General features: G+C 48.7%; 8 protein-coding genes across 8 annotated transcripts; 3 read left to right on the top strand and 5 right to left on the bottom strand.

The window, feature by feature from the left end:
* Positions 1–51: 51 nt before the first annotated feature.
* Positions 52–4,053, top strand: PPTG_06080 (hypothetical protein). Its single transcript, XM_008899841.1, has 2 exons — positions 52–844; positions 908–4,053. Exons 1-2 carry the CDS (start codon positions 107–109, stop codon positions 1,553–1,555), a joined length of 1,386 nt encoding a protein of 461 aa, XP_008898089.1. The 5' UTR covers positions 52–106; the 3' UTR covers positions 1,556–4,053.
* Positions 1,485–3,125, bottom strand: PPTG_06079 (hypothetical protein). The gene has a single exon (XM_008899840.1). It carries the CDS (start codon positions 3,027–3,029, stop codon positions 1,608–1,610), a length of 1,422 nt encoding a protein of 473 aa, XP_008898088.1. The 5' UTR covers positions 3,030–3,125; the 3' UTR covers positions 1,485–1,607.
* On the bottom strand, positions 3,122–4,162 carry PPTG_06078 (hypothetical protein; the record flags this gene model as incomplete). The annotated part of the gene is made up of 1 exon (XM_008899839.1): positions 3,122–4,162. One exon carries the CDS (start codon positions 4,160–4,162, stop codon positions 3,182–3,184), a length of 981 nt encoding a protein of 326 aa, XP_008898087.1. The 3' UTR covers positions 3,122–3,181.
* Positions 4,163–5,555: 1,393 nt separating this feature from the next.
* PPTG_21816 (hypothetical protein) lies at positions 5,556–9,591 on the top strand (the record flags this gene model as incomplete). Its single annotated transcript, XM_008900004.1, has 10 exons — positions 5,556–5,706; positions 5,764–6,120; positions 6,287–6,363; positions 6,410–6,821; positions 6,879–7,263; positions 7,312–7,752; positions 7,835–8,095; positions 8,166–8,406; positions 8,865–9,234; positions 9,326–9,591. 10 exons carry the CDS (start codon positions 5,556–5,558, stop codon positions 9,589–9,591), a joined length of 2,961 nt encoding a protein of 986 aa, XP_008898252.1.
* Positions 9,592–10,376: 785 nt separating this feature from the next.
* PPTG_06075 (hypothetical protein) lies at positions 10,377–11,117 on the bottom strand (the record flags this gene model as incomplete). Its single annotated transcript, XM_008899838.1, has 1 exon — positions 10,377–11,117. One exon carries the CDS (start codon positions 11,115–11,117, stop codon positions 10,377–10,379), a length of 741 nt encoding a protein of 246 aa, XP_008898086.1.
* A 3,484-nt stretch (positions 11,118–14,601) lies between these two features.
* On the bottom strand, positions 14,602–15,709 carry PPTG_06074 (hypothetical protein; the record flags this gene model as incomplete). The annotated part of the gene is made up of 1 exon (XM_008899837.1): positions 14,602–15,709. The coding sequence occupies one exon, from the start codon at positions 15,707–15,709 to the stop codon at positions 14,648–14,650; it is 1,062 nt and encodes a 353-aa protein (XP_008898085.1). The 3' UTR covers positions 14,602–14,647.
* A 2,662-nt stretch (positions 15,710–18,371) lies between these two features.
* Positions 18,372–18,743, top strand: PPTG_06073 (hypothetical protein; the record flags this gene model as incomplete). Its single annotated transcript, XM_008899836.1, has 1 exon — positions 18,372–18,743. One exon carries the CDS (start codon positions 18,372–18,374, stop codon positions 18,741–18,743), a length of 372 nt encoding a protein of 123 aa, XP_008898084.1.
* Positions 18,744–19,540: 797 nt separating this feature from the next.
* Positions 19,541–20,642, bottom strand: PPTG_06072 (hypothetical protein; the record flags this gene model as incomplete). Its single annotated transcript, XM_008899835.1, has 3 exons — positions 19,541–19,812; positions 19,881–20,237; positions 20,297–20,642. 3 exons carry the CDS (start codon positions 20,640–20,642, stop codon positions 19,541–19,543), a joined length of 975 nt encoding a protein of 324 aa, XP_008898083.1.
* Between the last annotated feature and the right edge of the window lie 1,279 nt (positions 20,643–21,921).

Here is a 21,921-nt window from a genome sequence, read left to right as displayed (position 1 = left end):
GCTTTTGTTTTGTACTTTATCACGTCTGTTTTCCTACATTTTCATTTGTCACAAGTCAAAGAACAATTTTTGCCTGCCTCCATCCATTTCGTGACAGGCAAAAGCCATGGGCAAGAAGAGCAAGAGCAGGAGCGCGCCGCCGGCCGCCTCGGAGCCAAAGCAGCCCGCATTGGAGCCCGAGGTGGTGGAGGCTGTACAGGATCAGGTGAAGAACCAGGACAAGTCCGCGCTGTTCGACGGCTTCGCTCAGAGCGCTGCATTCTTCGGCAAGAAGGCGTCATACGCTTCAGCAGTGGTGGAAACGACCAAGCAGGAGACGGAAGCACCTAAGACTGTGAGCGAAAAAAGCAAAAAGAAGAAGAAGGCTAAGAAGAACAAGAAGAAACAGGATGAGGAAGAAAACGAAAACGAGGACGAGATTGAAGAGACGACGAATGACGAGGCTGAAGACGCGAAAGCTGAGACCAACGACGGCGAGAAGCAGAAGAAAAAGAAGAAAAAGAGCAAGAAGAAAACAACGGATGGCGATGAGGGTGAAGAAGAGAAAGAACTCACACCCGACGACCTTAAAGCGCGTCGTACAGTTTTTGTGGGCAACGTATCGCTGGATGCCTCGCAGAAGGACATCAAGAACCACTTTTCGGTGTGCGGTAAAGTCGAGAGTGTACGTCTCCGACATCTGCCCATTGCTGGCTGCGCAGTGGGCCAGGCTGGCAACCAGAAGCTCATGATGAAGGTCTGCGCCAACAAGAAGATCCTGACCACAGCCAAAGACAACTGCAACGCCTACGTGACATTTGTGGAGGAGAGCAGCGTCGAGGCCGCTCTCAAGCTCAACGGAACGGTACGTCTTGATAGCTCCTGAAATGTACAGCAGAGTGTATGTACTAAACTGTCATTGATACAGACTCTTGTCCAGAAGAAAATCCGCGTGGATCGCTCCGAGCCTGTGATTGACGCGCGTCGCAGTGTCTTCATTGGAAACGTGCCCTTCAAGTGCACCGACGAGCAGATGCTGCAGTTCTTCTCCAAGCGCCTCCGATCTGATGAGGAACCTGAGCCAGTTGAGAACGTGCGTCTGATCCGCGACCGCGAGTCCGGTCTTGGGAAGGGCTTTGGCTATATATTGCTGAAGACTCCTGCTCTCGTGGCCAAGACGCTTACGCTGCGCAACCTCAAGATGGAGACTCGCGAACTGCGTGTGCAGGTGTGTGGCAAGCGCTTCAAGAACTTGCGTGGCGAGGAGACTGAAAAGGAGAAGTTTGAGGGTCTCCGTGCGTCTGCTGGTGCACGAGCGCGTATCCAGTTGAAGCGCAAGGCTGGCGCAGACAATCTGGACCACGGCTTTGCTACGAAGAAGATGAAGCGCGCGGCCGCCGCTGCTGGACTGGGGAAGAAGCTCAAGCCCAAGCATGCTGCGCGTAAGGCAGCGAAGGCCGCGGCCGAGGCTGCCGCTGCTCAGGGAAAAGGATCAAAGAAGCGTGTGCGTGATCACAGTGCGAGCAAGAAGGTAGAGAAAAGCAAGGCTAAAAAGCCGAAGCACAAGGCCAAATAAGTCCATGAAAAACATGCATTCTGTGAATCCATCAGTGAAGAGTGTTGGTCGGTTAGTTACCTCGTGGCTGGAGCGGAGTGTAGCCCGATCGCTGTTTCCAACGCGTTAGAACAGCCATCACCAGCGCACAAGCAGCAGCTCCCGCTACGACGCCCAGAAAGAGCAACTCCCAACTTCCGGGCGATGACTCGGCAGTAGCTGCTGCAGCTGTGCTCCTTGTTTTAACAGCAGGAGTATCTTCGAGAGGGAAGTCGCTCAGTGCCATGTACATGAGACTCATGACTCCAGTGTGAGGCACTGTGTTGTTATACAGAGCCACGATCCGAACGATGTCCGTTGTGCGCATGCGTCGAGGCGGATCGAAAGTGCACGTGCTCATGGAGATAACGTATCCGTCTTCATTGCCAGCCTCCATTCCTGAGCCGTATTCCGGTACAGAAGCACACAATAAATCTCCCGTGGCGTCGTCGTATAGCTGAATGCCCAGACCACCGCGATGCTGGTGGCCGACAGCATACACCAGCTCCACTTCGCGCTCTGGTTCTGGCGGATGTTGGCGATACGCGAACAACGGGATGCTGCCATTATCCAGTCGCTGGCGTGTCGACAGGGTGTGGACACAGCCAGGATGCGTGTCTGGGTCGCACACAGGCACGTCGTACTCGATGTTCCCCATGCGTTCCAGATCCCCCGATGCGTCACAGCACGCCGCAAGATACAGCGGACGGTTCTCCGGTACGATTTCAGCGTAATCCAGCGAGTAGCGCAAGTGGTAAGTGGCCTCACTCGCGTCATAAACCTCCAGTTCATTGTGCTCGAGGCAAAACTCGGCGTCTTCGCAGCAACGCAGTCCTCCATGGTACGTTTCTGCGGAGCAGACAGTGTTCTCTTCAAACTGCAGCTGGGCATTGCAGCTGCCGTTGCGGAAGTGAATGCCATTCACCGCATTATCCGTAAACACATCTTCGGCCGTGCAGGGACACTCTAAACAGCGATGTGCGCGGTCGGGAGCCATTTTACGCGTGTTGATAATGTGCACATTGGCCACCCATTCGTCTTCCCCCTCGACAGTCATAAACGCGTAAGGGAAGTAGAACTCCTGCGGCGTGCCGCGACACTCGGTGCCGGCACCGAAAGCTACACTACGACTGAAGTTCTTGGGCTTCATGGGGGCCCAGCGGCTTTTCATGGCGTCGTATTGCTTGTGGGTACTGCCGAATACGTGGTGATGGAGATATGCGTCGTATGTGGGCACAGGCACGACGTTACCACTGGCATCTTTCTCCACGACGTCGGCTTCGAAGCGATACACGGCGATGGGGCCCTTAGGGATCGCGAGGCGGTGGAACGTGTTAGTCACTTCCCCCTGGAGAAGCGACAGAGGGGGCGTTAGCGCCGTGTAGCGCTTGGTCTCGGGCTTCTCGGCCGCTATAAGCGAGCAGACAAGCAGCACGACTGCGAGTAACTGCAGCATCTTTCACCGGGCTCGAGTCTTGCGTCCAGGTCCGCAGATTGATGAATGAGTGAGCCCCTTCAATCCGGATGAAGGGTGAGGAATGATGGTCATTGGGATAATAGTAGAGTCATGTTGAAGTTGATTAAAACAGTAAACGTAAAGTGTACCATTTAGCAACAGGAAGTCGAGATCAAGTCGAAGACACGAGAAGCGTCTTCTAAGCTGCCAAGTAGATGGAGGAGTGGGGTCAACATGTCAGACTCACTCTGTATGCTAACTACTCGACCGTACACGTTATCCCACTGGAAGCGCACGGAGCCGCACATGACGATGCGTCGGTTGAGAAGTTTGGCTGCTAACTCTGAATCATCCTTCTTGTTGGTATTGCGGGTGAACAGTTGTCGTAGCGCCTTGTCTGGAATGGCAAAGCTGGTTGTGGTAGTGGCCAGGAGCAAGTCATCACCAATTTTGTCTAGACGCTGGAGCCGGACGTCGAAGCAGTCGAAGTAGATGGAAAAACGCTCCCATGTCTTCCGTAAGGATTCGTGATCACAAATTGACTGTTGCAAGAATCGCTCTGTGTAACTGCGTAGCGATTCGGGGACGGTGCCGTGCCGGAAGAGATGAAAGTACTCGGTGGCAACGTCCCAGACTGTCCGGGTGAACGAGTAATTGTGACGTCGCTCCTCAAGGTCCTGGATTTCGTCACGAAGCCTTGGAATTTCCACCTCGTACTCCAACAAAAGCCTGCGCTTTTTTGTTCTATAGCGGATTTGCTTCAAACGGCGGCGCTCTCGAACAGACATTGTGCGCTGATGATCAGGAATTACGCGAGGCACAGGTTCTTGTGTAGCGACGATGTCGTCGGTATCTTGGAGGGACCGCGAGTGCTTGCGGGTAGTACTCGGGTTTAGCCAATCTGTTGTCGTTGGACTGATATCACCTTGGGTATGCGAACTGATGGGTGGACACTCTTTAAACGGAAGAAGTCGAGCGCCTCGAAGATCAAGATGTCTAGAAGCAGCACGCTCCTCCTGTTTAGTATTAAAAAACCCTCCCTCTCTGGACGACCGGGCACGCTGTGTCACGTTGCCAATCACATTGGCGCTGAGTGACTGGTAATTGGGCGGATGAAAAGTCCAAATATGCATCGTATTGAGTATGCAACGTTAACGAATTGTGACTGAATTCAGAGTGGGAGTAATGATACTCTGTAGCAGTCAGAAACACGAACCTTGGATGTTTGCGAACGACATGTTGATGACCATCCGTATGATCACTTCGTTCGCAAACACCCCGTGGAATTGCGCTTCTCACGTGATGATTATCTTGAGGTACAAAAAAAAAAATCATTGACTTCACATGTCAATTACACATAAATATGACTGCTAGACATTGTGGGCCCAGGGTCAGACTAACGAGAGCGGAATCGATGCTATAATACGCTTAGGCTTAAACTTGCAACGCGTTAAAGTTTCGATTGTATTTGTGATAAATCTGAAATATGGCTTAGTGAGGGCTGTGTCCAACACATGAGCAACATCCTCTACAGAACCTAGCAATCGATGCAGCAGTGTTAGCAACGCTGCTCGTCGTGAAAGCCATCACTGAGTCTGAAGAACATTTGTGTAGATATTCTAGCTGAAGATCGATCGCGTCGAAGCGAAGTAAGCATGAACCCCAGTTCGTTATCAACGCCTTCGCCCAGCGCATTAAGCCGTCGGTGACGTCTGGCACCACTAATTCGTTCAGTAAATTAGCCCGTGAGGTAGCGCCGAGTTTCAGAAGTCGACTTAACAATGTACATGAAGACGCGAAAATACTCGATCGCCACAGTCCAAAGCATTTGCTTCACACCCCGATAATCGGAAGAAATCAAACCGGGTCACCGATGGGTCTGGTCTTTTTCGGGTCTGCCACCAAAAAATGAGACCGTTAGGACTAGTACCCAAAATAAAACCAAGAGAGTGTTTAATAAGTTCGAATTAATAACCTACCGGTATTTGAATCGAATAGCCTATAGTATCGAGATAGAGAGATATCACTTTAGAGATTGATATTAAATAATATAGGGGCTCTCTCAACCAACTGTTTGGTTGAGGGCAGTTGGTCTGGGAGACCAGCACACTTTTGCTTTCTCCCCGTCATCTCCAAGACTCTCTTCCTCCTCCTCTTCCTCTTCCTCCGACAAGGGGCCAGTCTGATACACTAGTAGCACTTGTTGGTCTAGACTCGACGGCCTTGGCCTCCGCTACGCGCGAGAACGATCAAGACGTCCCGCCGGGAGGAGAGAGACAAGCCGAGCTGGAAGCGCAGCTCACACAGCTACGTGCCGAGATTACAGCCCTCCAAGCCAACAATCAAGCGCAGCGTTAACCGCGGATAGAGTCCAAGGCTCGCGTTCCGAGCAGCCTGCCGAAGTTCAAGGGGAAGCGCGACGACGATGTGCGCCAGTGGCTCTTCCAAGTGGAGGCCCTGTGCCGAATCAACGGTCACGACGCGACGGACGACAACTACATGCTGCCTTCGATCTCTGGGACGGCGATGGAGGAATCTGCGTCAGGATGGTTCCTGTTCTGGGCCTCAAGAACACCTGCGGATATGCAGACGTGGCGTCGGTTCACGGATGATGCCCTCGCTCACTTTGTAGCCTCCAACTATCAAGCGGTGCTACGACAGAAGCTACGTGAACTCCGTTAGGTCAATGACATCGAAGAGTACAATGGGAGGTACTCGTCGTTGATCTTCCGAGTTGAGGACATGAGCGAGGTCGACCAAGGCAGTTACTATTGTGACGGTCTCAAGCGTGCGACTCAAGCCTATGTTAAGCTTCAATACGCGACGACGCTGAGCGAGGAGATGAACCATGCTGCCAAGTATGAGATGTCTCATCTTGGTGGCGAGCGCAAACCGACCCGCGAGAAGCCGGAGCGTGAGCAACAGTCCCGCGGACGAGCAAGCTATAACCCGTCCAACAACAAGAAGCCGTTCAGCAAGAAGTCCTTCAAGCCAGGTCACTACGCTCCCGCGGAACAAGCCAAGGAAGGACCCGTGTGCTACTATTGCATGAAGCCAGGGCACTTCAAGCGTGATTGCAAGAAGCTGAAGAGTGACGAGGGAAACGATCAGCCACGCCAGTAGAAGAGGGACCTGACGTGGCGTAGGCTAGCTAAGAAGATTTAACCGTAAACGAGGATACGTTGAATCTGCTTTGCGAAGACCCTCTCGTCTACACTCGTGCACCATTGTTTTCGATTGAAGGATCAATTGTACAGGGTGTAAACAATTTCGGTGCCAAGATCCTGTTGGACTGTGGTGCCACAACCGTATACATGTCTCGTGGATTCGTCAAGTAGCATGAGCTGAAGACACACGCTTACACCGACCGGACTATCAAGGTGAAGCTCGGCGACAACAAGATTGGCGAGTCTATCCTGGAGTTGGTGAAGATCGAGATTATACTCCAAGGTGTCCCAAATTACCAGTGTGTAGCAGTTGTCTTCGACATTCCTGAGGAGTTTGACGGTGTTCTCGGGATGCCATTCTTTGTGGATATACATCCGGATATCGACTGGAAGAATCGATGCATCAAGGTATGCGTCTCAGATGGAGCCTCAACGGCGGACATTTCGACTCCCTGTGGGAAGTGCAGTCCGGGTAATGGCTCAGGGCCTTACGATGCTGTGAATTGCGAACGCACTTCCGCGATAAGCCGTGATTCCTGTCGAGCCGCCGTGCCAGAAACACGCTTGGAGGGCGAAGTTGAAAGCGTTGAAAGACCAGCTGAGGACGTGGAGAAGCTCGTGAAGCGTGAAAAGAAGTAACGCTAGAGCTGAAGCAATGTTTACTCTCGGAGTGGTTCGGAAGGAGTTGAGACCAAGTACATCACTTGGAAGAAGCTACGGAAGTTCCTACGGTTACCTGCGAAGGACCAACCGGAACACGACTTCATGATTGTGCTAACGAACGATACGATCAAGGAGATCGAACGAGATCTTAACAGGAGCGATGAACCGGACAACGTTGGATCCGAGAAGGTCAGGCGATTCCTAAACACGGACTGGGAGCCGTTCAACGATAACCCAGCCTACCCTGTTCTCGTCTACAAGGATAATGTGTTCAAGCCAGAGTTGCCCGATGGACTACCAATGGAGTGCGACATTGAGCACCGTATCGACGTGAAGGACCCAAACACGGCAATGTATCGGCAGCAGTGGCGTCTCTCGCCAGAGCAGAAGACGGAAATCGACAAGTGAGTACGCAAGATGATCGAGAAGGGACTGATTCGACCAAGCACCAGCCCTCACGCTGCACCGACATTCTGCGTACGCAAACCCGTGGGATGGCGTATCGTTCACGACTACCGATACCTTAACAGCAACACGATCAGACAGAGCGTGCCGATGACGCACAAGGAAGACGTTTCCGACAGTATGGCTGGCGCCTACTATTTTTCGTGTATGGATTTAATGTCAGCGTACTACCAAGTTCGAATGAAGATGGATCATGTGAAGTACACCGCGTTCCAAGCTCCAAACGGTCTCTACGAATACCTGGTGCTACCTATGGGAGTCAGCAATGCTCCTGCAACTATGCATAGGTTGACGTCGTCGTTGTTCAAGGGGTTGTCGCGCACCAGATCATTCTACGATGATATCTACGCGTTCACGAAGTCGAAGGACATCAACGAGCACTTGCGAGCCCTACGCAACGTGCTGGAGATACTCAAGGAGAACAAGCAGTACGTGAAATTGTGTTCTGCACTGAAGAGATCCCGTGTCTTGGTGATTTTATCGTCCGAAACGGAGTTCGTATCGACCCAGACAAAGTACAGACAAATCGCGATTGGCCACTCAAGAACAACTCCACAGCTTTCGCGGTTTAACTGGATACGTGCAGCGATTCTGTGAGCAGTATGCTGAGCTGACGGCACCACTGTTTACTCTGTTGAAGAAGAAAACCCAGCGGAACTCGAAGATTACACTGAATGCAGTGCAGCTGAAGAGCTTCAAGGATCTGAAACGACGACTATCCGATACATTTACCCGACTTCACGAAGCAGATGCACTTGCGAACGGACGCAAGTCTGTTCGCTGTGGGTGGTGTTCTCTTTCAAGTTGTCGATGGGATCCAGCGGCCAATCGCTTGTACCAGCCGGAAGATGAAATCAGCAGAGCTGAAGTACCCAACTCAGCAGCAGGAGCTACTTACGATTGTTAACGCATTGGCGGCGTTTCGGATTTACTGTTTGTACCGACCGGTGATGATCGAGACGGACCACAAATCACTCGAGGGAATTTTCCAGCAGAAAATGGCGAATCGACGGTTAGCCCGGTGGTACGACATCCTCGCAGAGTACCAGCCGGTCTTGGCGTATTTACTGGAGCGAAAAACGGTATCGCGGACGCACTGAGCCGAAGACCAGATCTTAAGCCTGAGACGAAGGTGTTTCACGATTTACTCGTCCCAAGCTTCAACGAGACCAGTTTCCAACTTCGTGTTGCCGAGATTCGCCCAACAAATGAACTGATCAAGTTGATTATCAACAGGTACGATAATGACAAAATCATTCGAGAAATTCGACGCGCAATCAAGAGGCGTGGTACGACAGCGAACTCTCGTGGTATGTCTGAGAAGCAATACAAGACGTTCTTTGAGGAAAAAAACCTGATCTGGTACCAAGGAACAACGGAATAGAATCCACGGATTGTCGTTCCAAACGTGGTGGCGCTAAAGCATCGCGTCATCTCCGAAGTACACGATTGTAACTAAGGTGGCCATTCCGGCGCCGATCGAACATATCTGAAGCTATGTGCTGACTGGTATTGGTCGTGAATGGTTCGTACGATCAAGAAGTACATCGCGGATTGTGAAGATTGCAGACGGAACAAACCTCGATTGACGAAGACCCCTGGGCGATTGAAGTCTCTACAGAATCCAGAAGAACGATGGCGTTCGATTTCGATGGATTTCATCACGGACTTACCGGATACAAAACCCGGGAAGAACTCGATTTGGGTTGTCGTGGATCGACTAATTAAGCGTTCACATTTCATCGCAGCGACGAAGACAGTTTCTGCTCAAGAGGTCGCGACGTTTTTCATCGACAACATCTGGAGGCTTCACGGTATGCCACAGGATATCGTGTCAGATCGAGATACCAAGTTTGTCTGGATTCTGAGTGCAAGTCTTCGACAATGTGGGAATCAAGCTCAAGATGATGGTAGCGTACCGGGCTCAAGGTGATGGTCAAACGGAGAGGACAAACCGAACTCTTGAAGAGTATCTCCGCTGCTTTGTATCTCCATGACAAGATGACTGGAACGTACATCTTGCGAACGCAGAGTTTGCCATCAACTCAGCGGTCAACTCAAGCACCAAGATGTCACCATTCGAGGCCGACATTGGATACGTCCCGCACAACCCACTATCTGCTGTTGATGAGTCAAGTCGGCGAGGATTGCGCGGGGGACGTCGCCAAGGCGTTCAGTTTACGAAACATCAAGCCGCCGTACTTCGCCAGTGTCAGGATGCCCTCGAGGACGCGCAAGCCCGTATGGCCAACGTGTACGACCGCTGACGCAAAGAACAAGACTTCAACGTTGGTGACCAAGTGTACCTAAACACGAAGAACCTGGACACGGCGCACACGGGGTTTTCCAACTCACGCAAGCTTGGACCCAAGTAGATTGGACCGTATTCCGTCGTGCGCAAGGTACATCGACACGCGTACGAGATCAACTTGCCGCCCGGACTCAAGCTACATCCGGCCTTCAACACCGGCTCACTCAAGCCGTACGAGTCTCCGACGCGTCTTTCGCGACCTCCCGAGGTAATATTGCACGATGGCCAGGTGGGACAGATCGTCGAAGCAGTTATCAACAAGACAAGGGGAATGTACAGTAACTTATTCAGTGGGTGGGTGAGAGGAAGACGTGGGAACCACGCGAGAACTTACACCAAGTGACCGGGTTGATTCAAGCGTACGAAGCCAAGTCGCCTAAAAGATCAAGAAAAAGACGACGTCATATTTCCGAGGACGAAATAGTATGTCGACGGACACGACAGCAACTCAAGATTCAAGAGTAGCGATTTCATTTCGAGATTATGTTCAAGATCCAGTTGAACGTTCAAGGTATACAAACTTCAAGATTATCTTCAAATTCCAGGCGCAAGTTCAAGTATACAAACGTCAAGCCGAAAAGGAGCCGTGCTATTATCAAGTTATCCTACTTTTCCCTGGACCGGTATTTCAGAGAATCAGGACGCGTCGGACGAACCGCACTTTTGCCAGCCACGAAAAGGCGCATTCTAACAGCGGCATCTGAACGAGGCTTTCGTCGGAAACGAAGCGACCGTGCTTCGTCACCTGCAGCACAAACGCGTGCGACTTACGCTGAGGATCTGGAAGGCACCTGCGCACAGATACACGTCAGGCGCCAGCAGCAGGAAATCCAGACCGACGCAAGCTTGAACGTCTTTGAGACGAAACTGGACCTGATTCACACCAATCGTATCCTCACAGATCTCGGCTCGACCAGCAGCACGAGCGGCGCGGTTGGAAGTCCGACTGAAGGTCCACAGTGTGGACCACACAACACCAGCAGATGTGATTGGCTTGTCAGTCGCAGCACGCATACAGTACAACGCATCGACAGCAGCTTCCGAGTACCAGTCGGAGACCCCAAGTGCGTCGACAGCGAGATCCAGAGAGCGGAAGGCGCAACGGCCATCGCGGGAGGCGCCCATGGCCTGTGAGAAGCCATCCGGCCGCGAGAGAGCGAACTCAGCGAAGGTCATGGGACCACCGGTGGCTTTGTACTGATCAACGAGCTCAAGATACGCAGTGAAGCCATCTTCTTCAAGGAGCAAACGGGGCTCCCAAGAACCCTCGGTTTTCCCTGCAGAAATGATGTACTCAACATAATAGCGAAAGTCTCGGCTTATCTGCGCGCCAAGACGGTCAGAAATGGTCCAGACGTGCCAGCGGGGCGATGTCGCGGTACTTCGAGCTGAAGACGTCTTCCGTCGAGCTTGGCGGCTGAGGGACGCGCGCGGTTTTCGCCCACCAGTTGACCGAGACGCATTTTGTTTGGTTCGCGCCATGGCAGGCTCTCGTGGGAGCGAGTAGTTGCGCAGCCAAGGACACAAACACAACAGGGCAGCGGGCACAGCGGCAGTGGCGAGCGTCGACCGAGGTAAGTTGCTAACTGGAGAGAGTCTAAGGCAGGTGAGAAGCTGCGATAGTGGAGACGAAGGCGTAGAGCAAAATGGCAAGAAGCGAGGACGAGCAACGGACACGTCAAGACCGGCAACGGACTCAACCGCACTTGAAGAAACAAATATGAAGAGCATTTCAAAAGCTGGAGGGGTGAGTGTATCGAATAGCCTATAGTATCGAGATAGAGAGATATCACTTTAGATATTGATATTAAATAGTATAGGGGCTCTCTCAACCAACTGTTTGGTTGAGGGCAGTTGGTCGGGGAGACCAGCACACTTTTGCTTTCTCCCCGCCAGCCCCAAGACGCTCTTCCTCCTTCTCTTCCTCCGACAAGGGGTCAGTCTGATACAGTATTGCACCGCTCAGCTGTATTGGCCGCCCAGATACGCTGCCCATATCTTGCGGTGTTTGAAGCGATTGCAACTTATCTAGTTGCTCTAAGACCACATGGTATAGATCTAGTGTCGTTGTATTATTGACTCTGTGTGGTCTCTTGTGCTGTTAAATGCAAAAGCGATAGTGTATTTGAAGTTGCTCTCTTACTCAGAGTCCTAGATCTCTTGTGCAGTCGTTTCAACGTCGAACCTTTCAGCATGGCGACCCTTACCAGTGGGCACCATGCTCTCATGATCCAACTTCTTATAGTTCAAGTCTGAAACTACCTACACTCTGAGTTGCACAGCGCGTTTGACATCTTCTTCGATAATATTGACCCTGTTTAAGATGCTGTGCTCAACTTAGTTGTCATTGTGCTGTATGTTACTCGGCTGGTATTAATAAGTAGAACCGGCGTAGAGCGAACTATGACACCCTGTTAGGTTGGCATGATGCCGCACATAATTTTTAATACTAATAAAAGCTATTGTTTTTAGGCACCTTGCCCAAAAACAGTTTACCAAAAAAAAGTAGTTCCCCTTTCAAAATAGCATCAAAATTCAACAGGACCCAAGGTGGGTCAGACCCACCGGTGACCAGGAAAAAAACTCTACCCGATAATTAACTGCTGGAATCTCACCTAATTCGCTCTTCGTCTTGCTCAGTCATCTTCAAGGTCTCATATATACTTACTGCTTCTTCCTGTTAATATCTGGTTAAGGCGATCTCTTACCATCTGAGAATCGGTCAAGGAAGAAAGCTTGACCACATAGATCTCCTGAGAATTCTGTATTTCACGGCCGTGGATTTGATTCTACGCTGGAGCCAACATCTGACATGATCGAACGTGGGCTTATGTATTATATGTAGCCCTGATGCAAGTGCGGTAACGAATGTGATCAAACGGTGAATCTGTGTGGAATCGCGTCCATTGTCGCATTTCGTTCTACGAGCGAGAGGTGACCATTCATGTTGTGTTACTCTACTAATTACGGCACCACTCAGGGCCAGCGTAGGCAGCTACCTTTCAATGGAGTGTGGACTTGCAAGGTGAGGAATGTTCGATAACGGTACTGGTTATAATATTCTGTGATTGCGAACAAACTTGGTTTGTAATCGTATCTGTAAGCAGGTTTGAGAAGCATTAGAAATATCACTCATATCATTGATAAAAATAAACTGCTTCAATTTCCGTTACTATTTTTTATTAGATCTGATACAGAGCCTCAGCATTTAATGCTGAGGATAATTTTATCATAGCGATATATCGATGATATTTTCAAGGATAAGAAACTATGTAGTGGATAGCTTACGTTACCTCATTAAGTCATTGATGCGCTTGAGCTCGGCCGCGTTGTGTTTCAATATAACCTTCTTCTCGATTCACTCTGAATCTGCCCGTGTTCTGGCTGAAACCATAACTACAGCACCTGACGAGCATACACGTCTTGAAAAACAGTGGGGATTGCACGACCCAGTCATTTTCACACAAGTAAAGCTATCAACCGAAACTCCTGCAGTCCAATGTCATTAAATTAGCGCCGCCTCTTTCATCTTATAGGTAGTAACAAAGTGTATCAGCAAGGCGAGCTCAAGAAAAGTAATTGTATTATTCACATTGTGGAATAAAAGATAAGGAATTTTTTAGATGTTTAGATTATGCATGTCAAGTGCGTCGACCTGTATTTTGCAACGGATCAAACCTTGGTGAGGCCGCGCTGAAAGGAACACAAGGATGGGTGATGGCTTGCTATTGTCACGCGAAGGCGACCGGGAGGAAAAAAACTCCTAGCGACGAAGCGATCCTGACTCAAGATTTCCGACTCTTCACTTTATTATCGTTTTATCGATATTTTGTTGATATCGACGAAGTCAAATATCACTACATAGATAAATCAAAGTTAATATAGACTTTTCTTTGTATCAGCGCATTAACATTGATATATCAGAATGATTTTATCAATCTTGTTTCACAGCGTCAACTCTGCTACTGTAAGACTTCCAGACAAAACCGCAACAATTTAGTATACCTCACCACTTCGGTGGCGATACGGCGTGCGAAGAGGGTTTAAATACATACAAGTATACCTCAAGCTTACAGCGCTGTTTATGTTTGTCAGCGAACAAGTCTGGAGTTCGTTGTTTCATATGAAGCACCAGCATTTGATGGTACCGCACCTCATTCAACACAAACCATTCCTTATGAAATTCGCAGCCCTGACCAAGGCCAGCAAGAAAGTTCTCGAGCCATCCAAGTCTGATGGCCAAAAGGAAACGAAATCATTCAATGGGACGCAGATATCATCGGAACTCCGACAAACGTCTCATACACACACCTAGATAATCGTATGGTAAATCCCCCACACACAAGTAAGTCGTTGCTGGAATCGCTCAAACAAAAGGCCAATTATGAAAACAATTTGGAGTTACTATTACTATGGGCAGCGTCTGCAGAGGATGGAAAATAAAATAGGTTATTATATTTTCGTTTTCATGATCCGTAATATGCATTGCAATACAGGGTTAATCAATAATACGGTATTTTGACCAACCATTGCAATAAATATATTAGCCCGACCGTGGTTTATACTTGTATAAACCAAGGTAAAAAGTATTGCGAAAGTATTTTACATGTTTTCAAATGTTACAGAAGAAGCTTTTATCTCTGAAGCAAATTGAAAAGTGAATTATTGTTGTTACTACTTCTTCTAGCTGCTCTACGAACCAGTCCTTCTTGGTAATCTCTGAGCACCTCGTTTGGTAGATAAACAATAGATGTAAACAATGGATCCTCGAAATGGTCGTCATCGAGTATTTGGTATACAAGATACGTATACCATATACATGTATAACGGAGTTGTAACTTAGTTACATCAAAGGGTTGGAGGGAAGATGAAGCAATAATAAGCTATTCCAAACAGAAATACAATAGTTATTGTATTTTTTTTTCAACCTCTGGTGTCCGGCAGACTGAAACCTCATTGCGATCATCTCTTGAAACATATATTGGTACCGAGAATGCCCTACTGCCCAAATACTAAAATCTCGCTTTCATAGATATTCTAAACTCCGATGTGACCAGAGCTCCGTCAAGTACGCGTGCGACGCCGTCCAAGTCTCCCAAAAGACTAAGCAATGGTGTCAGCAAATCCGATTGACTGTAGATACCGATCACGCGCTCGCATTTGTTGTCCCAGTCAAAGCGCACTGAACCGTGTAAGGTGATTGCCCGGCTCCGCAGTTTCACGCTCAGAGGAGACCACCTGACCACATCAGCTCCGCCTGTTCCGTCACTGTCTAAGTGAGGAAATACCCGTAGCACCGTGTTCTTCGAAATTGTGATGCTGGTTGTTGTGGTGGCGACCACCGATTTTTTACCAACTTCGACCAGCTGGTGAAGTCGCACATCAATGCCGTCGAAAAGCAATGATATCAACCTCCAGTTTTCCAGCAACGACTCTGGTCCGTACTCGAGTCCGTCTGTCACGTCCGGTGACATTGTTTTCTGCAAGAAGCTCAACGCGTATCCATGCAGCGCTCCTGCTGACAAGCCGTATTGAAAAAGACGGAAATATTCGGTCGCAACATTCCATACAGTCTGCTTAGATGTTACACCAATGGGAACGCCGTGAAGCTCGAATTTGAGGTTTTCAATCTCGTTCGCTAGCCTTCGCACATCGTCCTCAAGGTCCGTTATGCGTTTCTTCTGCCTCGCCCTGTAGCGCTCTTGGTTTAGGCGGTGGCGTTCTCGTTCTCGCTCCCTAGTCGCGAACGGTGACTCAGTATTGGTCGAGGTGATGTTCTCCCTTTGGGTATCTCGTGTGGCACAACATGGGTATATCGTCGAGTGAGACCTCCATCGAGGTGGTTTTGCCAGCATCGCAGTCCTCGTTTGCGTGGCATGGTCCCTCGTCATCTCAGGCGTAACTGTGTCGGTCGGAGATAGCGAATGTTCATATGTCTGCCGTTGATTCGAAGGTTGATTGTACTGCAAACACACTTCACCTCTAGACAGAGGAGTACTCCGTTGCACCACAGTTCGGATCACAGTATCGTTCACGCACTGGCTGTTGGGCGGTTGTAGATAGCTACTGTGCATTGCAGGAAGTTCGGTTACAACAATGAGCAGTGAGTGGCAAAGTGGCGACGTTTGTTTGTGGTGTACATGTACAGCTTAACGTTAGCTGTTCGATCATATGATCGACTGATTACGCAGGAAATAGATCCCATTCATGGCGACCACGAGGACGCAATACTTCGAAGTACAATACATTACTTGAAACCACGACGTGAAAAGTTACTAATTAACTAAAGCATGAATCAGGATTTAAGCACGACGCGTCTTGCGCGTATTTAAAGACCTTACTTGCTCTAAAATATCCTGGTTACCGTTGCCAAAATTCTCATGGAAATAGCTCATGCAAAGTGCAATCTAGTACTGATACCAGTGTTTTCTTAATTAACCCTTTAATCCTCGTGTGTAAGATGAAACTAAACATGATGGTGTATGCACTGCAGCCTACAAATTATTTAGCACCTACAGTCTGTAGGTGTTAAATAATTTGTCCGCTTCAGACGAATTTTGCTTTAAAATGTAAAGTAAAACAATTTTTCTTTTTTTTTTCCTTGGAGCCTTCTAGAAACTCTTAAGAAGGCACTTCTACACCTTGTAAGAAACTGGATACGTCGGCAGCAGATAGGTGGGTGAACATGCGCAGATGATGCCTGGAAAGGCGTACTTGCACTCTGATTTCGCAGCCCCACTTCGAGATGTGCGACGTACAGTTGAAACTCCCAGAGATGATTATCACGGGAGACGCAGGCGGAACAATTGTTTATCAACAGTGGGAAAATATCATTTCATAGAATAATATGTGGACCACATACTAGGTACTTTGAGAGGAAATGTATGTGGACCACAATAGGTGATTCGCAAATCGGAACGTATATCCACGATCGAAATTTTTTTTTTTTGCAGACCTAGTGAATTGATGCCGTACCAAGATTGAGCTAGCGACATCTTCTTGAAGAATTAAGACCATTATCACCGATGAGGTCTCATATGTGCCAACTGATTAAACCCGCTGACAGAAAAGTGCATCATACAGTGCGCGCGGAAATGATAGGCGACAAATTGGTTTTTCAAATAATTTCTTCCAACCATTAACTATAGAGACCTGATTTTCTACCAATACGCAGCACACTATTGCGATCATTTTGAGGGGTCATTCGTCTTCAACCGACGTTTGAGTGCCGAGTTATAGTCAAGAACCTGCATTTTTTTTGGACTGTACCAAGCGCGAACACGATAGACGAACTGCGTACAACCGTCTTCAAGAGTTCGCTGTGTCTTAGGTAAGCTATATAGTGGATAGATATCAACACTTTAGTACTTCGCCTTGATTTTTGTAAGTCGGTAGAACTCGATGCAGCGTTTTTTCATCGATCCTACAAGATTTTCCAGTGTAGAGGTGGGAATGTTGTCCCACGCCTTCTTAATCGACTTCACGAGCTCCGCCTTGGTTTCATACTGTTTGCCGTCCAAGTACACGGCTCGCGCTAGGATTCCCCACAGGTTTTCGATCGGATTCAAGTCCGGAGACTTGGCTGGCCACCACATAACGCACACATTTTGCTCCTCCAAATACCACTTCGCAGCCCTGGCAGTGTGAATGGAGGCATTATCATGCTGAAATTGGAAGTTGAGGCCGTGATGCAGGTGCGCAAACGGGAACAGATAGGCACCCAACGTGTCGATGTACTTCTCCGCGTTCTGCTTGCCCTCCAGAAACGCCAGCTACGACTTGCCCTTCACGCCCCACACGAACACTTTTCTGCCATCAGACTGCCGGTTGGAGTAAATCTGTTTCTCCTTCCTAAGATCTCTCCAATAGTACTGACAGCCATCAGGTACAACCATTTTCAACTTTTTCTCATCAACGAATACTACAGAGTTCCATTTGTGACCGTGTTCGACAAACCCATTGGTCCACTTCAACCTGGCCGCGATGTGCTCCGGCTTGAGCACTGGGCACGCTAAGCGCTTCTCGTGCACAATGTTTTCTGAGTCGTGCAGCACCTTCGAACAGATATCTGTAGCTGCAACGAATCTTTGAGCGTTCTAGCGCTCTTTCCAGTCTTCGATTCCTCGTGCTAAAGCCGGCACTCGGCCACTACTCCTAGCATTTTGGGCCTTCCCGTGCTCTTTTTCGAGCCGTACGCCGCGGGATTGGGCAGAAAGTTGTTCACGACATTCCACGAGCGACCCATACGCTTAGCAATAGCGTTAGCAGACGGATTGTTCTCCGAATAGTCTAAAATCGGATCCTTCTCGATGTACGTCAGGGGCTTGCCCCTTCCCATCTATAAACAACAAAATACTATACACCATTAACATCAGAGTGCTCGTTAGACCCTCCTGTAGCTATACAAAATAAGTGCGACACGTTAAACAACAGTAGAACGATGAAATCGATGGCAATACTTATTTCACCTATCTTTGTCGCGCCTTGTGTGACCTGGTCTGAGCAGATTTTGAAGTGTTGCTCGGCGCCAAAGTGTCGGATTTGAGCAAGTGAGGCCGCAAACCAACCGCAATATTGTCAATTCCGCCCAAATTTGCCGAAGCGGGGCAATTCGGAGAAAGGCGCGAAGCGAACGGCGTTGTTAGAGGCCAAAATTAAGAAAGATATTTTTATTATCCAATGAGATGCTAGATACACGTTGAAGTTGAAATGACAGTGCGCAGTGCGCAAAAGATCATGAAGGAGGTTGCTACGCGGCAGCATGCTCACGCCAACACGGTGTACCATTGCTTGTACGCGTACTACAAGTTTGGCTACTCGAATAAACACCGTGCGCGTATCTTCAACAAGTCGGAACGGGCCATTCGCAACTGGGTGAATGTCTATCAGAATACAGAAACCTTCCAGCGCGTCAATCCCGCCTCCAAAAGGCAATTCACGGATGCTCAGCGACGCTGGCTGTTCGATTACTATCATGAACACCCTCTCACGTACCTGCGTGAAGCCAAGACGACAATCCGTCAACATCTCAAAGACTTCTGTCTGGAGAATAATTCACGAGTTTGGGCTCACATGGAAAATTTTAGAGCGCCGCGCAATGCATATTAAGGAGTGAGATCCTTTTCGCTTTGTGGAGGAGTTAAGCCACATTGATTGATGCCACTAGAACTTGGTATTCCTGGATGAGGTTAGCTTTGACAACCGAGGAATGATCCGCAAGCGCGGGTATTCTCTTCGTGGGAAGAAGGTTGCTATTCGAGGTGATTTTGAGCGAAAACCTCGAATGTTCATCTTGGCATTTATTTGGCGTGAATGGAATTCTAGACTACTTCAGCACGGAAGGCACCTGTGATCGCTTGGAGTTCACGAAATGCTGTCAAGACTTTGTTCACTGTCCTGGTGGACCAGTACGCCAATATCCTGTTCGTAAAATTCTTTTTGGATTTTGGATGGTGCTACAATCCACAGGCACCCCGAGATCATCTACTACCTTCGAAGCGTGGGCATCGTAGCAATTTTCTTACCCGCATATTGCCCCTTTTTTTCAATCCAATTGAATTCCTGTTCGGCTACGTGAAGAGGTTATTCAACGTCACTACCTCGAGACAAGTGAGCGAGATTTGATGCTCTTTGTTGTCTATACATTCCGCCAATACCAACGGTTAAATATGAGTAAGGTTTTTGAGCACTACGACTGGAAGATCCTAAGATACTTTGATCCTGTCGGGCCGCTTTGAATTGAGCGATCAAAGCAACCAGAAGTGAATGCAGAAGGCCCCAATGGAGATCGATTAGGATTTACCGAGATTGAAGAGGCGTAACGAAGCTTCCCAAACAACCGTAGCGTAAAATTCTTCTAGCATAAACGTAAACCTCAAGAATTGCAAATAAAACAATATCGCGTTTCACTCGGCATGTTCTGTGTCTTCAACGTTCTCGATTCGTGGCAGCGGGTCGATTATTTGGCTTGGTGACGGAGGCACCATGTCGCGGAGGACCTCTTCAATGACGGCCTCACGCGCCGTCAAGCGCTGCTCTTGTTCGTCGACAAAGCGTACAGCAGAAACCAGGAGGAAACGCAGTTGCTGGCAGTCAGCAATAGAAGCTCTCACACAATCTAATGCCAAGTTTGTCGATTGAGCCACACCTGATAGGTGCTCCTCTAAACGCGATTCAGCTAGCGATAGTAGGCAATGTAGCGGGGTGGCGGGTTTGCTACGACGGTACTCCATGTAGAGCGGTCACCATTCCGAATAATGTCGTTCACCCACATGCTCCAGACAACGGATGCCGCCATAAACGTAGTCCCCCATTTCTGTCTGAGAGCCACCAGCACATCTCGCACTGAAGACTCTGCTGCAGCGCCAGCACGGTCCGTCTTCTCGGGCAAAATACATGCCTTCATGAACTCGTCCCGATCTTTTTCCGACGCAATGGCCATGCCATACTCATAAATCATGAGCGCCACCGTTGTTCCTCGCGTTGCCACAAGCCACTGGTTCCATGCCTGGCGAAACTTGGTGGAGTCTACTACACGTTTCTTCACCTTGAACTGCACAATTTTAGCCCACTCTGCGAACTGAAGAGTCACCACACTCCATACTACGTCAGTCTTGACTGCATGTTTCTCCACTCGACCAGAAAACATTTCCCAAACAGACTCCATAATAGCGTTGAATGACCGTCCATTAAAACAGCATCACGCAGTGTTTCAGCTGACAAATCACGCTGATTAATGGACGTCTTCACAATGGGCCGCACGAGTAGTTGATAACGATTGTCAGGGGGTGTTGCAGCTGCTGGCGCTGCCGGTGCAGCATCTTCTGTCACCCCTGTGGCTACATGGTTCACCGAAACAGAATTTGGTGCTGTTGCATCAACAGAATCATCCACAAGCCCCGAAGTTTCCCGTGCCCCTGGAGCCTCTGTACCTGGTACTGGTGCAGCAACTTGATCCAAAACATTCACTAACGCCGTTGACGCCTCTGAAGCAGCGGCTTCAGTCATCAGCTTGACCCGCCGGGGCGGCTTGAGCAGGTACTGTAGCAGGTTCAGTTCCCGAGATACTTGGTTACCTTGGCACTAGAGTGGCCACTTCCTCACGCGTTCGCGGGTGGTCAGAGAGGAAAAGAGGGTCCTCTTGGAGTGGATCGAATGATGCTCGATTTGGCGGACGATATGGAGATGCACGTGGTGCGTGGCCACGCCAGAGCGGTGAGCGTAGCGTCGTCCCTGGGGTGCCGTCAGGGCGCGCACTTGTCATGATTGAAGATGGCGAGTCAAAGGTTTATTCTGTATTAGCGTCAAAATGCATTCTGTATGATAGGCTGCATGATTGGGTGCGCTATTGGGCTGATCGTGTCTCTCAGACGCCCGCGGAAATTGCGAATAGAACGCACAATAATTTAGTTTTGATTGGATGAAACGCTTAGGTTGAATGCGCTTGATTTGTTAAAATTATCCAAAACATTACTTTTTCGCCTATCATTTCCGCGCGCACTGTACCTAAGTATACCGACGACGATGCCGTGGAAAGTGCATCCGCTAGTATCATTACAGAATCACATAAGATTAAATACGACGAAGAAGAACTCACACTCTAATATCACGTTGAGGGTATCAAAAGTAAACATTTAAAAAAAAAGTACCTGGACATGTAATAATGACGTCGTATTTTAAACTCTTTCGTTAATTCAACATAATAAACGATGTCTGAAAAATGGCGTCGTATTACGCAAGTTGACGACCAATCGTGATGATTCAAGCGCTCAAGGCACCGCTACAGCCTTGTTAAGATAGCACGTATTCGAACACCACAAGATAAATCTAGTGTTAAAGAGCAGGAGCTAATTATATCGCACTTCAAACCCGTAATATGCATGATAAAGAAACATCAGAAATATTATAGGACTTATTATTTATGACAGAGCATTGAGAACAGAACAATGTATTCGAAGCAACATTTGCACACACTAACGCTGTTACATGAAATACATCAACGCTATTTCCAGTTCTCCCAGCCTAAAGCAAAGCACCCTAGTTTCCTTTTCCTAAGGCTGGAAAGAATTGTCATTATTTCATTAGAAAAGCTATTAATACTAGGAAAACCTTTAGGGATGGACAGCCCTCAACGGCTTAATTCCAGGGTACTGCGTAACTCGCTCGATGTTATCTCACTCAACATTTAGCCGACCTCAAAATGTAAGCTGAACGTCGAGAAAAAGTAGCATGTTTAACATATTTTGGCGTCAGGTTGTCCATATCTGATAGTTAAGGGCTATCGGCA

The sequence above is a fragment of the Phytophthora parasitica genome, assembly GCF_000247585.1.
Source record: "Phytophthora parasitica INRA-310 unplaced genomic scaffold supercont2.8, whole genome shotgun sequence".
Classification (NCBI taxonomy): Eukaryota; Oomycota; class Peronosporomycetes; order Peronosporales; family Peronosporaceae; genus Phytophthora; species Phytophthora nicotianae.
This window is presented reverse-complemented; position numbering and strand designations above follow the sequence as displayed.